The sequence below is a fragment of the Antechinus flavipes genome, chromosome 4 (genome assembly GCF_016432865.1).
Source record: "Antechinus flavipes isolate AdamAnt ecotype Samford, QLD, Australia chromosome 4, AdamAnt_v2, whole genome shotgun sequence".
Taxonomy (NCBI): Eukaryota; Metazoa; Chordata; class Mammalia; order Dasyuromorphia; family Dasyuridae; genus Antechinus; species Antechinus flavipes.
In genome coordinates this window covers 359,957,073-359,972,807 of record NC_067401.1, presented here as the reverse complement: position 1 = coordinate 359,972,807, position 15,735 = coordinate 359,957,073, and the positions used below count along the sequence as shown (strand labels likewise).

The 15,735-nt window shown below is 33.7% G+C and overlaps 1 protein-coding gene across 1 annotated transcript in view; it reads right to left on the bottom strand.

The window, feature by feature from the left end:
- KIF25 (kinesin family member 25) overlaps positions 1-15,735 on the bottom strand; it is a 109,000-nt gene that overhangs the window by 19,388 nt on the left and 73,877 nt on the right. The window contains exons 9-10 of the mRNA XM_051998135.1: positions 11,741-11,815; positions 5,551-5,700 (exon numbers count right to left, since the gene is read on the bottom strand). Of these exons, the coding sequence (XP_051854095.1) occupies positions 5,551-5,700; positions 11,741-11,815 (225 nt within the window). The remainder of the gene's footprint in view (positions 1-5,550; positions 5,701-11,740; positions 11,816-15,735) is intronic.

Here is a 15,735-nt window from a genome sequence, read left to right as displayed (position 1 = left end):
AACAGGAAAAAGAATAATTGGAGAGGATGAGATTTAGCTTCTTTGTAGCATACCTTGCATATAATACAGAGTACTTTTTTATCCATAACAACAACAACAACAACAACAATAATAATAATAATAAAAACTTTTGTCTTTGAGATGGGAAAATAAGAAATGGAAGGGTTAGATTTGCTGAATGATAAAAAAAAAAAAAATCCAGATTCTTCAGATTTTTATTCATGGTCTCCATTCAAAATATTCTGTTACTAGAGCAAACTAGTAGCAAATCACAAAAAAAAAAAAAAGAGTTGAAAAATAACCAAAATTAAACCAATTAAGTAAACAGATTCCTCTGTACTTACTGGTGACTAAATTTTCTTTGGCATTTTTTCCCTGGGAAACAACTGTTAAAGTGATAGTAAAAGGAAAATCTGTGATAAAATATAGTTGTTTTATTACATTAAGTTATATCTGCTGTGATTTAGAAGGGAGACATAATTTTTATTTAGTTTTTTTTCTTTAATTATTATCTCAGCTTAAAAGATTTTTCAGTTCAAAATGTACTCCCTCCTCACCTTTGCCTCTTAATGTTTCTAGCTTTCTTCAAGACTCAACTTAGGAGCCACCTTCTGTACAAAATCTTCTCTGCTGCCCTCCATTTGCTAGTCCTTCCCCTTTCCTCAATTATATTTATTTTATATATACCTAATCACACAGTTGACTGTCTTTAAATGTATATATACAAAAGCATATGCTCAAACATGCATGTATATACATGTATTTATTCATTCACACACACACACACACGATAGGTATATGTGTTATCTCTTCAACCTAGATTGTCAATTCCTTGCAGTCAAGGGTAATTTGACTTTTTTCCTTTGTACACTCAGTGAGCATCAAGTGCTTGGCACATAGTAGTACTTAATAAATTCTTGTGATTATTTCTTTAATACCTCTTAATTTTACAGTCTTCCAATATTATTTATATTAGCTAAATTTCTAAAAAGTTGCCCTAGCCATTGCCTTTCTCCATCTTCCACCCTAGGTGAAGTGTTAAAGATACTAAAGAAAAGCACACCTGAGCATTTGGTTCATTGGTACTTTGGTATGGAAAAAAGCTTTTTTAATATTGTGGGAGAAAATATATATATATTAATGATTAGAACTTATTTTCAGTATTACAACTCAAACTTTGATGAGTCACTTTATTTCTTGTCAAACTATAATGTAGTCCTTCAGAAATTTCAAACCAATTTTGCATAGATACACCTTCTATCTCTCAGGGGTTAGGATCTCATTACCTCCTTGATCTGGAAAATCAGTGTAAAAATTTGGGGGCCTCTCTTCATATCAGAGAAAAAGTCTTAATTTTTTCTTTTTCTTTTATAGGGTATTTACAGTATTTTTTATAAAATTTGGGTTAAGAATTTGGTCATAGACACTGTGTTGTCTGCTGGCCTTCTTCATATGGTATCTGTAGCTTCTGCAAAACTTCCTAAAAATTCCCATTTAATTTTTTATGCCAGTCTGGGATATATGGAAACTACAATGGGAAAATTGTGACGTGGAAAGGGATAACTGTATTTTTTTTTCTCTCATGAATTTAATCATTAACACAAACATTTTAGTAAACATGGAATGAATGTATGAATGAAGCAAGAAGAAAGCCCCTGCTGAAAGAGAAATCCATTTACTTTATATTTTCTAGTTAGGACATCTTTTGAAAGATATTTAGCAATTTCAAAAGTGAGAACAGTTTAAATTTGCTCAGAAGATGGAAATGATATACTACCATATACCTTGCCCTTGCCATCCTAATACATTCATCGTATAAATTCATGGGGTTCTAGGGGAAGGCCACATGAACTTGATCATACTGTTTTCCTGGAATACAACTTTTTATTGTCAACACCATTCACTTTTGGATTTTTTTTCAAAGAGATGCTATTGAAGCTGAATTATCAGTTATTAAACTATGATTAAATCAGGTATATTGCAATATAAAAATTTATACCTTTGTAAAAAGAATTTGCAAGCAAAAGGAACTTGTTAAGATGAAAGAAAGTCAACTTTGAAAAATGTGTTTTATGGACTTTACTTGCTGCCATATACAAAGCTATTCATAAAGATATAACTACTACTCTATAAAGATTTTCATAGTTTTTCCCTCAGAAATCTATAATTGTACTATGACTGACTGTAAATGGCATCACTAAGATGGATTAAAAATTACAAAATTGAACCAATTAAATGAATATATTCCTCTGTAGTAGGTATTCTTAAATTTCTTTGATGTTCTTTCTGGGAATCTGGGAAATTTTTTCTCTATATATAATATAGAGAATGTTTATTGTAAAAGTTAAAAATAAATTGAAATCAATTTTGTTTTGATTTTTATTAAGCATTTACTATGTTCTTCCTTTGCATACCAGCACTTACCAGCATTAATGTGGTACTGAAAATCTGAAATACAAAAATACAAGCAGAGAGACAGTTCCTGCTCTTAAGGAGCTTACAATTATACCAGGAAAATTAGACAGAAAAGGAGTTGAAAGGGGTGGGGTTGTGAAGTACTTTTTTTTTCAAAAGTCTTTGAGAATTTTCTGTCATCCCTTAAGATAATAAATAACATCCTAAGTTTTATAGAACCTAGATTGAGAATTTGTTCAATACTGAATAATAAATTTTATTTAGTTTGTTTTTCATTAATTCTATTTTATTTAATACTTTTCAATTACTCATTATGGACAAGGCACTATGTTTGTATAGTAAGAATAAGTTCTCTTACCTTAATAAGATAATAGGAATGTTTGTCAACTAAGTAAAACTGTCTCTTTTGTTTTAAAACCTTCATTCTGTAATGAGTCATTTTGAGTAAATTATTTTCCTATAAGTTGTATTTCAATAAAGAGAATCACAAGCGTGGTATGACTTAGTAAACAACATATTTGTCATAAACAACTGACAATCATATGTGAACCCTATGATAGGGCACATCACCAATGAAAACATTTATTAGTAGTTTATGTAATTAATCTATAATAATTTATGTAATTATGTAATTAAATAATGTGGTAAACCAACTAGAAGCACCTATAACTAAAACTATAAGAAACCCAGCAAGAAGATCTAACAATTAGTCTGCTTCCTGGATCATAGGTAGGTTAAACTCCTGCACTTGAGACTGAAAAAGCCCATGTTCATTATTTGAAGGCAGCCTGGCTGTCCAACTACCAGGATGGAGAGAGGCAACTTTGGCATGGAATACCTGTATAAAATGTTCATTGGGACCTCTAAGAACCAGATTGGTGATTTCTTCTCAAAAGTTTGTGTGTTAATAAAATTTGATTATATACATTGAGAAATATACGTCTAATAAGTTTTTCTGTTATACTAGTTAGCATGGGTAAATTGGCTATAAGCATGTACTCTGTGTTATAGGGAGGGACTTGACTTCAAAATGAAACAATAGGGACTTCCTGAGGGGAGACCTCAGGTCTATAGTCTATAATCTAATGAAGGGATGAGACATAAGATGTGCAAGTCTAACACAAGGTATAATGTGTTCAATGGAAACAAAGATTCAAACAAAATTCTATTAATACAACCTGAGCTTGTGCTAGCTTCCCTGATTTCATCCCTACCTACATCACATTTGTAGGTTCATTTTCAACTTTTTTTATATAACTTACTATTTAGTCCTAGCTCGCCTCTCAATCAAGAGAATAGTGCCTTGCCTTTTAAGAACTATAGGGTTGTAGGAAAAGAGAACAGACATCAAAGAACGCAGAAGAAGATAAAAATTCACCTACTTCAAGCCTGGATACTGCCTAGAGACTACCTAGGCTCCCTGCTATCGATCTCTGCTTTTTAAGCCCCCAAAACTCCTGTAGCAGGGAGGAAAGCCCCATTTATATTATCTGTGAGAATTGGTTCTCTCCCTAAGTTTGATAACTGAGCATTTACTACATAAAAATGCAAAAGAATATCTAGCAATAGTATAATAGAGAACTGAAATTTCCTCTATGACCATCTTCAGAAGAGCTGATTGAATGTTCTCCTATCCCTTTCTGGGATGCCTGGGATCTCCTTGTCAAATGCAATGAGCACACATGCCTTGATATGCTTGGGGCCTGTTTTTAATCATCAATGTTTTTTGAATTCTAAGTCAAAGGAGGCTAAAACTCACAGGAAAAAATATGATCGATTTAAATGATACACAGAGTATCTTTCAGCATTTGCCTTCTTCAAACTGCAAAAGAGTTCTTTTTACAGTTATCTGCCAGATCATCTCATACCTATTTAGTTCCTTTAAAAACAAGAATGTGTGTGTGTGTGTGTGTGTGTGTGTGTGTGTGTGTGTGTGTTTCTCAGAAACACTCTGATTAAGCAGCAGTCATTCAACATATATGGAGTTTGATTTAATATAAGGTGCTCTACAAGGAACCCAAAAGAAATGGGACACAAAACCTTACCCTCGAGGAGTTTATAATCTGGTTAGAAATACATAGCAGACAACCATGAAACTGATTCAGGAACATACACAAGGGAGGATGTAAATACATACAAATTAAGATAGTACAAAAGAGTACAGAGGGGTAAGGAGACAAAAACAGTGTGCATATATGGGTTAGATCAAAGGAATGGAATGTACAGGGCTGGAAGCTCTTTCTGGCTCTGCCTTGTTGATATTAAGGGCAAGTTATGTATACAGGAGCTCAGATTCTTGATTTAAGTAATGAATGTCTTTAAAGATAAGAATTTCCTTTCAACATTGGGATTAGCTGTATATCTGAGAGAAAAAATGTCAATACCTTTCCTGCTAAGGAGAGGAAGGCAAAGAAAAAGACACTTTAATCTCCAACTTTTTGCCCTACCTAAAGGTTTCAGAAGGGTAGAGGTTGAGGAGAAATATCTCTTCCTATTAGTTTGACCTTGATTAAAAAAAAAAAAAAAAAAAAACTAAGAGGAAGCTCTCCTGCATGAGATGTGGGTAGTTATTAATACATCAAAGAAGAAACACAAATGAAATTTGGGGAAATACAGAGGTGACAATCTTTAGGAACATTGAATTAGCAAAATAGTATAAAATATGTGAGTCAGGAGAGAGAGAATATTCTAGAAAGCATATCATTTCTTTTTTCTTTTTTTGATGAGACAATCTTGGTTAAGTACCATGCCCAGAGTCACACAGTAAGTGTCAAAGTATTTGAGGCCAGATTTTTACTCAGGCCCTCCTGACTCCAGGGCTGGTGTTCTATCCACTGTACCACCTAGCTGGCCCTAAGCATATCATTTCATAAAAAAGGAGGTTTAAGCAGCATCTAGATGGTGTGGTAGATAGAGCACCAGCCCTGAAGTCAGGAAGATCTGAGTTCAAATCTATCCTCAGACACTTAATGTTTCCTACCTGTACCTGGACAAGTCACTTAACCCCATTGCCTCAGCAAGGGAAAAAAAAAGGAGGTTTAAACCCCCATTTTCAGAGTAGCACTCATCTACACAGCCCTTTCCTTTTGAGTTCTGTGAATTCTGGATCTCCATAACTACCTCTACTAGCAGTACCTGAAAAGCTCTCCAGCGGCTCTAGGAATAATTCCCATTTCCTGGTCAGCTTCTGATGATGAAATAGGATCACTTTCTGAATGTGGCCCCAGCATGGTATAGCTCTTTCCACTTCCCGTCTGTCCATAAGTCATAATGCAAACATTATACCTACAAATCAAAAATGTTGTTGGATTTGATTTTTTATTTCTTTAAAAAAAAAAAAAACTTTTTCTATGGATACCCACATTTTTAGACTTGTCATTTAAGAAAGGGAAAACAAGGGTAATAGATAAATTGTCATTGACAATCTTCACCCCCATCCCTCCCATATTTTCATTGGAGTAAGAGTTTACCATGGAGATCTTGCTGCTACATGGAAATGCTAATGAGTTTTAGAACACTCATTCTCCCCATGTGTTTCAGAGCTTTCAATTAACCCAGATCACACTTTCACTATCCCCATTTGTCTCATTCCTCTAAAAACAAATAATCAAGCAAACACACCTTTCCCCAGAATAACAATGTTTAGCACTTTTTATTGCTATGATGACTCTGCTATGTTGCTTTTAGATTTTCATATGGGCTGTGGACCAAGTGAGCCTTAGCAATGATATCTGAACTTTTTTCAATTTACAAATTTATCTAGTATATGATGTCAAATGAGCCAATGTCATATTGCGTTGTGCTATGTCATGTCATGTCATACATGTTATGGTGTGCTATAGAGGTAGCAGAATGAAGTTAATACAGAACGAGGAGGACCTAAGTTCAAGTCTTCCTGAGACATAGATGGCCTGTGTGTCCCTAGGAAAATCACTTAACTCCTCTGTCCTCTAGGCACATTGCCAGGAGTATAAGGTGCAGAAGTTTCTAAAAAACAGAAATGTCTACTGCCAATCAATCAACAAGCATTTATTAACTACCATGTTCCAGACACTATAGGTTCTGGGAATACAAAGACCAAAATGAAACTAGTCCCTGTGCTGAAGAATTTTAAGTACTATTTGGGGAGATTAGAAATAGGAAGAAATCATTATCATTTCACAATATCTTGATAGACTAACAATGTAGAAATCCCTCAATCACTGTAAGACAAATAGTGGAAAGTATGGAAAAAAATACATAATAATAATCAATTATATAATATATACATGATATAATCATTTAATCAATTATATGAAAGAGGTAGTTTCATTACTTTTGTAACAACTATTTGTTGCTTTTAGATAAGAGAACTGATGAGGAGGAGGAAGATGGACACAAGCTACAGAAACATTCATTTCTGGGCAGAGTGTATGAGTTCATTATGTTTGACTTTATTTATTTGTTCTAGGTTTGTTTTTTCCTTCTTTCTTCCTCCATTAATTGAGGGTGGGAGATTAGCAATAATAATGCCAAAAAAATCATTGAAAAAGCACAAAAGAATACATAAGGAAGTTCAGAAAGAAGCAAGAGAAGCAAGACAATTTTGAAAACAATGCATAGAATGTTATATGCTTTTTTAAAAGTGAGGAATGTGAACTGGAAATTTACAACTGCATAAAGAATCCTCTTTCTGTATTCTGCTACATATATAGTAATGCTCTCTTTCATATTGCTTAAGTTCAGAATTTTTTTTAAAAATTAAAAATTTAATGAGGGTCTTTAAAATCTCTGAGATTTCTTTTCTAACTAGATGTCTAATCTTATAATATATTTTAGAATTTTGTTAGAAAAACACTTGAGAAATCTCTTATTCTCTTGCACATATACTACACATATTAATTAGTCCTTTTCCCCTTCCTTGGTATTTTGGGGATCACTTGACTATATTAACACTATTCCTTCCCTTTTTAGGAAACTACTACAAATCCTAGCAGAACCCTTCTAGTAGTAATAATGTAAAGACAATTCATATGTATAGAACACATCAATTTCCTCAAAAGTATCTTATGAAGTGAGTAGTACTAAGTCTCAATTAGTGGGAATAAGGGATGCTTCTCTGGAGTTGTCACATTCTATGAATTCATGTTTCACATTTCCATTGAGCTTAGACCAATGACCATATTTTAAATATTTCACATTTGAATAGTTCACACTTTAATAATGCAACCACTGGGACCTAGCCATATCTTAAAGGAAGCAATTGAAATAGAGAGGTGAAGAAGCTTGCAGAGAGCCAGAAAATCTAGTAAGTGGAATCCAAATCCACTAGTCTTGAAGTCATGAAGACCCCATTCTGTCTAAAATGAACCAATGAAAAGTACTATTATTATTGATCAACAAAGTTTGCTCTTAAGAAATCTGGCTACCTAACACATATGTATATCCTATCTTGTGAATATCTATGGATTTTATTTAATTCTATGGTCAAAAATATTTTTAGAAATCATTAACAGCACAACATTTTTCTAACAATTTGTTCTAGTGATGTTTTTTTTTCCTTCTTTCTTTTTTTCTCTCCATTAATTGAGGATGGCAGATTAGCAAAAATCCTTGTTATTGTAATATTTTTAAATGCACAGAATAAAACCTAAGGAAGTTTAAATTTATATTATGTTTATATTTTTTTCTAACAATAATATATGGTCTCCATGTTCACAGAAACTAATATTCACTAACTCTTTTAAACAGTGTCTTTCTTGTCCAATTCTGCCATTTACTAGCCATGTGGCTGATTTCTGAGCTTAGTTTCCTAATCTATAAAACAGGAATAATAATAGGATCATTCTGAGGCTCAAATGAACTAATGTGTTTAAAGCACTCTTAAGACAATACATAGGGGCAGCTAGGTGGTGCAGTGGATAGAGCACCAGTCCTGAAATCTGACCTCAGACACTTAATACTTCCTAGCTGTGTGAGCTTGAGCAAGTCACTTAACTCCAATTGCCTCAGAGGAAAAAAAGACAATATGTAAATGGAAGATATTACTATCATAGTCATAAGCTACATTAGGATCATAGGCTTTTAGAACTGAGAAATACCGACCATTTAACCTAATTCCTGTCCTTTTACAAATGAGGAAATGGATGCTCCAAGAAATGAAGTGTCATTGACCTGTAATGGTCTGAAGACTATCTTACCTCAAGAACCACATGCATTATTAAAGTCCCTTTTAATTATGTTATTCTGATTTCTCCAATAAAACATAGAGTATGCTTGCTATCAGTAGGGGAAAAAACTAGGAGATCCTTTATGTTAGGGAGAAGTTTAGGATATAAAATTATGGTTCTTTGTACTACTAATTTTTCTGGAAATTTTAAATAAGTATATAAAATAACGTTCTTTGCACTGGGAATTTTTCTAGAAGTTTTAAATTCACAATTAGGTTTGTAAATTGAAAAAACTTTAGAGATCAATGCTAAGGCTTACTTGCTACACAGCCCACATGAAAACCTAAAATATCAATTATTTTATTATTTTGATTTAACAGTATATAACATAGTACAACATAACATTACAAAACAATGCAACATAACCCAGTATAAGGACAAAGACTAGATCTGTGATTTCATGATACAGGGAACTCTCAAATGAAAAAAAATTTCCTCTACCAATATAGATAGAACAGTTGTTCTGTGTCTGTGTTGTGGGAGAAAATAGTTAACCCAGCTCAAATTTTTCTGTTTAATCTGGCAGACTCATCATAGCAATAAAAAGCTGTTATGCTTGGGTTTGCTTGTTTGTTTGTTCTGAGATGAATGACACAGCCAGAGACAGTGAAAGTGCAATTTGGATTAATTGAAACCTCTGATTCACAGGAGGAGAATGTTTTAAAGCCATTAGCAATTCCAGGCAGTATTGATCTCCAGGATAAATTCTTATCTTCAATGAAAACTAATCATTAAGAAGTAAAAATCATTGATAATTCCTGTTATTCTTGTTTTCTTTTTCCTAAATAACAAGTCAAAAAATGAAGCTATCTGTGAAAAAAGGAGAAAAAAATCCCCAACAATCCACACACGACCAAAAAAATCCCTTCATCCCTTTCCCTGCCTTTTCTATGCCCATCCATCTGCATTCCTTTGGCTTTTGGAATAATATCCACAGGAGATCATTGGCACTGAAAATGTTATTTCTTATAGAGATGGTTCAGACTATTTTGGAGTTCATAGTTAAAAAAAAAAAATTTAAAAGCCCCACGGGAAGAACTGGAAGCTCAAAATAATGTCATCTGTTTCACATTTGTAATGAAAAAGCAACTGAAACAGATGGCTTTGACCCATGAGCCTTTCTTTCTCTTTTCTGGAATATGCTTCTGCTTAAATGATGGCTGACAGTGATAAGTTTTCAATAGAAGAATATTTCCTAAATGAATGTGGAAATCCCAGTATTCAGGAAGAAAAGGTCAGACGGAAGCTCCAAGACATAATGGGAAAAATTGCTTTGTGTGGGCCATCCACATGCTCTGAATCCTTGGTATGGCATGCTAGGTTGTGCTCTGTGCTAGGTCATGCCATCTTATTGAAGTAGCCTAGAAAACTGATCTTGAAGCCACAAATCCTGCCCATGACAGAGATTGACTGTGTTACTTTCACTTAACTTCTCTGTTCTTTAGGCAAATTGCCAAAAATATAGGGTGCAGAACAACTGTTCTCTCTACTTTGGTAGAAGAAGTTTCCCACTTGAGAATCCCTGTATCAGGAAACCATGGATCTGGTCTCTATCTCTATATTATATTATATTGCATTGCATTATATTATGTTGTATTGTTTCTACCAATTCTACCAATTCAAATAGAAGGAGTTTCTTCAATTGGGAGATAACCCTCCCTGGGAATACCAGCAAAATTATAGATGTGGTCTTAAAAATATTATAACTATATTTTGTGACAGGTTATATATTTGTTACATGCTATATATTACATAATATACATTACATGTGGATACATGTAGAGTCTTTAACAAAAAAACTCTTGTTGCTTATTGCACATAAGTTTTTATTTGATAATTCTAAATATAAATAATCTTTCTTTTGGAAAGTCAATACAACTTGGAAAATTGAATTTTACAGTCTGACAAAACTGATGTAGAAAGTCTGTGCCTCTTGTGAATCTATGAAGTGAAGAAGAATAATTTATAGAACAATCTATAAATTATTGCTCAGTGAATTTCCTTTCCCTCATGATGAATGCATAACCCACTGTGCAATATAGGAGATCAAAATCAGGCCAGATTTTAGTACTATATAGTTGTGAAAAGCTCCTTTTGATGTGAGCAACAGCTCTGTCTGTGATAAACAAGAGACTGATACCCAGAGAGAGATGTTCCCTTTCTGAAGTTAATATTAATAACTGATTGTTCCTATTATAGATACATTTTCATTTATTTATTTATTTATTTTTAATGTCATGCCTTCTGCTTTTCTTTTTTTTTTTTTTCTTTTTTATTTATTTATTTTTAAATAACTTTTTATTGATAGAATGCATGCCAGGGTAATTTTTTACAGCATTATCCCTTGCATTATTCTGTTCCAATTTTTCCCCTCCCTCCCTCCACCCCTTCTCCCAGATGGCAAGCAGATCTTTACATGCTGAATGGGTTACAGTATATCCTAGATACAATATATGTGTGCAGAACCGAACAGTTTTCTTGTTGCACGGGGAGAATTGAATTCAGAAGGTATAAATAACCCGGGAAGAAAAACAAAAATGCAAGCAGTTTATATTCATTTCCCAGTGTTCTTTCTCTGGGTGTTATAGATACATTTCTGGAACATAAAATAAAAATATAAAATAAATACAGAAGAGCAAATGACACAGAAATGGTCATAATTATATTTATTGTACAATTTTGAATTAAAGTCCTAAATAATGCTTTGTAATATTCACCACTTAACCCAGTTACAAAACTCCTTGGGTTTTGCTGGATAAATTTTTCAGTTTACTTCAATTTTTGTTTAAAAACAAATAACATAGGTATACACCTGTATAATATATTGTGTTAATTGGTTCTTTGAAAACATGATGTCAGGTGAATGCTGTTTTAAAAAATGCTTGACTAAATGACATTACAGATGAGGTCACACTTTTATGTGGAAGGCTATAATTTTGGAGAAATGATATTAACCTTGCAACATTTTCTTCTGAATATGCCTGTAGTATTGCATGGTAAATTGTAATTGTATTTTCTTGTTTGAATATTTTAAGCAGAAAAGTATAAAATTTCTTTAAAAAATAAATTACAAATATTAGTTCTGACATCAGAATTAGTATTTTTTCTTAACTTACCCATCTAAGAGAGATGTAAGCAGGGGGCACACATCTCCAAATACTATCTTCTGAGACTCCAGAGGATTGTAAACTCTGATAGGAAAAGAAGAAATGACATTTTAATGAAAGGGGAAAAAAGATGGATCTACTTTAGCAATACAAATTTAAGATTGAAGGGGTGGGGGACAGGAATTACTGGCGTATTTGAATTGCTCAACAAAATTAAATTTAATGTTCTTTCAAAGCAAAAAAGAAAAGAGGCTTGTAACTCGGTCAAGTTATCAGAGACCAAAAAACAAAGCATGAAGGTTTGATTATTTCTTCTCCTCCCCTTAAACCAAAACTCATAAGAGAATATAAGGAGAAAGATACTGCTCACAAAGCTTAAAAACATTGTATTCAACTAAAACAGTCTTCCTGTGGTTCAAGTTAAGTCATATCAACAAACAGGTTTTAAGGGCCTACTATTGTGCTAGGCCTTGTGTTAAGCTTGTTACAGCAGTAATAGTTCTTTTTACTAGAGAATGTAAAAATTTCACCCCAAACAACAATTCAATATCGTATTTGTTGTTTTATGATTTAATATATTAAAAGTTTCCCTTCCTCTTCACTTCCTCCTTCCTCCCTCAATTTAAAGTCTGATAAGCAGATCTATAATTCACACTACAGGTACCTAGTTTTTAAATGTGACTTTTAAGTTTATTATCAAGATAAGCTTGGAGGCTGCAACCAGTGAGCACCATTCATTGCACAAACAAACCTAGGACAATAAAATTAACACTAAGGGACAGCCTGATAAAATACCCTATCTTGTCAGCATTCTCTTCTTAGTCAAATGCTGTTTTGATTTCAGGATTTCATATAGTTTCCTGAAATCTGAATTTTTACTTTAGCTGGAATTAAACTTTTCCAAGACTTTCCCACCCCCCTTCCCTAAAATGTACTATTTCCAACACTGGCTGTAAGGTTAAAGCTAATCTTCTGGAGTCCTTAGTAAAAAAGACCTTTAGGTAAAGTTGTCCTTCTAGGCAGGTCTTTACTTTTCCTAGCTCAGGTTTCCTTATCTGTAAAATGCGGAGAGTGGATTAAGTGGATCTCTTAGGGTCAGCCAACTTTAATATCCTAAAATTATGAGTACAAAATAAAGGATTGGGATGACTTCTCTCCATTTCCTTAATCTCCAACAATATACAGACTTGCTTGTACCATTAATGAGGGAGTTATGTCAAAGGCAGGAAGCCAGATGGTAAAAGCAAACAAACAACCTCCTCACTAGCTGTAAAACAAAACCCCAATAAATGCACATAGCAAAAGCTCCCAAACTAAACTAAACTTTGTTGTTCAGTTGTTTTTCAATCTTGTCTGACCCTTCATGACCCCTTTTGGGTTGTTGTTTTTTTTGGCAGAGACACTGAAGTAGATTGCCATTTTTTCCTCCAGTTTATTTTATAAATGAGGCAAACAGGGTTAAGTGAATTGCCCAGGTTCATACAACTAATGTCTGAAGCCAGATTTGAACTCAAGGAGTATTTCTGATTCTATTCACTGTGCCATCTACCCGCCCCATTGTCATTGCTATTTGACAAGCCTTCTTTGCTACCCTTTAGTGAAGGAAATGGCAAACCCCTCCAGTATCTCTGCCAAAAAAACTCCAAATGAAGTCACAAATGGGGAAACTGAAATGAACAATTCTAATCTTATCAAATCTGTAGAGCATTCAAATTCTTTTACATTTCTCATTACCCATCCTTTAACATACCCACTTAAAATCCTCCTTTTAAAAGAAATTGTGGCCCTCCCACATAAAATCCTCTCAACTCCTCTCCTCCATTCTTCAAATCTCAGTCCCATTTTCCATCTTTTTTTTCCCCTCAGGTTATGGAAGAAGAGATCCCTATGATCCTAGGGACAGGGATCTGTGACTCATTAAGTATAATCCCTTTGTCTATACCCAAGATTCTCCTATTTCTTTTAATTTACCTAAAATTCTGAAAAAAAGATAAAAAGCTTCAGCTTCCTTTGACCCATCATCTAGTCACTGCTTTATTTCTTCTACTCCACCAAGAAGTTTCTTGAAAAATTGCTCAGCAGAACCAGAAAATCATTGTACATAGCAACAGCAAGATTATATGATGATCAATTCTGATGGATGTGGCTGTACTCAACAGTGAGACAATTCAGACCAGTTCCAATGATCTTATGATGATAAGAGCCATCTACACTCAGAGAGAGAGAGGGCTGTGGATCACAACGTAGCATTTTCACTTCTTTTGTTGTTTGCCATTGATGGCTTCTCATGATCTTTCTTCCCTGGTCCTTAATGGAGCTCAGTCCCTGAGCCACCTTCTTGTGCATCTTCTTCAATTCTCTCTCTTTACAATCTTATTCACTAGTATAGCTTCAACAATGACAATGTTGTTAACTTTCCCATCTTTATCTTCAGTCTTAATGTCTTAATTTAGCTTCATATTCATGTCAAATATCTCTTGGATATCTCACCTTGATGTTCCACAAGTGCCTCTAAGTAAAATGGAAATCATTTTGTAATGCTGGAGAAACTAAGGCAAGATAGAGATTAGGGAGTATTTAATAATTTATTAAATGGAGAGATTTACTGGGACCAAATTGGATCCATGGTTTGGTCCCAGGGCTGAATGAGACTATCATCTCCAAGAATCTAGCAGTAAATGTCAGATATAAGATTATTTTATAGGGTTACAAGAACGATGATGGGGATGACCTAATGGGGGGAGGAACATAGGATGAAGATGATATAATGGAGGCAGGTACTGGAGAGGCTCCTGATATTTTAATGATGTCTAAAATGGATAAAGACCTTTATCCCATCAAAAATTAAGAGGGAATAAGTATAGCCTAAAGTCTAAGATACAAGACCTTTATCCTAACATTAAGAGGGAATGGTTAATTACATAGAATTCCCAATCTCTCTATTTTTGTCCGCCTGCATTTTTGATTTCCTTCACAGGCTAATTGTACATTATTTCAAAGTCCGACTCTTTTTATACAGAAAAATAACTATTTGGACATGTATATATATATATATATATATATATATATATATATATATATATATATATATAGTATTTAACTTATACTTTAACATATTTAACATATTTAATATTGGATTTGCAACTGTCAATGCTGAAAAATTACCCATGCATATATCTTGTAAATAAAAAACTATAAAATAAAATAATAATAAATAAATAAATAAATCACATTACATTACATTAAAAACAAACAAAAAAACTTAACTGAAAGTGGGGGGGAAAAAGAGGCAATGGTTATAACCTGAGGCAAAGTAACTGAATAGGACAATTAGGAGAACTGGGTCAGGATATTAAAAGAGAATTGTGGCACAACAATTTTAGGCGAGAAGGAAATTTTAGACATCAATTTGCCTAAAAATATCTGAGAGTATATAGATTTCATGTTCAATACAATAAACAAGCTTGGTTTCAATTTGGGGTACTATATAAGTGCTGCTCTGTCTCTGAATAAGGTGGTGAGAAACTGGATCTGAAAATAATTTATGGCAAGAAGAAAGCTTGAAAAATAAAACTAAACATTCCAAGTCGTTCTCTCATTTGAATGCTCAACACCCTTTGGAGTTGTTTCAGGCTAGAGACCTCTACAGATCACAATAGGGAATGAGCACAGGGTTTCTTTGTGTGTAAAGTTACAAGGAGAAGGCATGAAATTCATAGTCTTCACTGAGGAATTTGACATCTAAAGGTAGAGCCTCAGTCCCTGAGGAAGGCTGCTTTCATGATGTTTCCCTCTCCTTTGGCTGACTTTCCCCCACAGCCTGATCTAGTCTCACGCTCAGCTTTGACCTGTCATCTATCCTAAGCTTCCAGGACTATAGAAAAAGTTTACCCTGGAGTAGAAAACTGAATTCAAGTGGATGAGGGTGATGTGGTGTGTCTGGGTAGCTCCCAACAATCCAGTTGGCCATCTATTGAAAATCAGGGAATTCGAGAGCTGGAAAG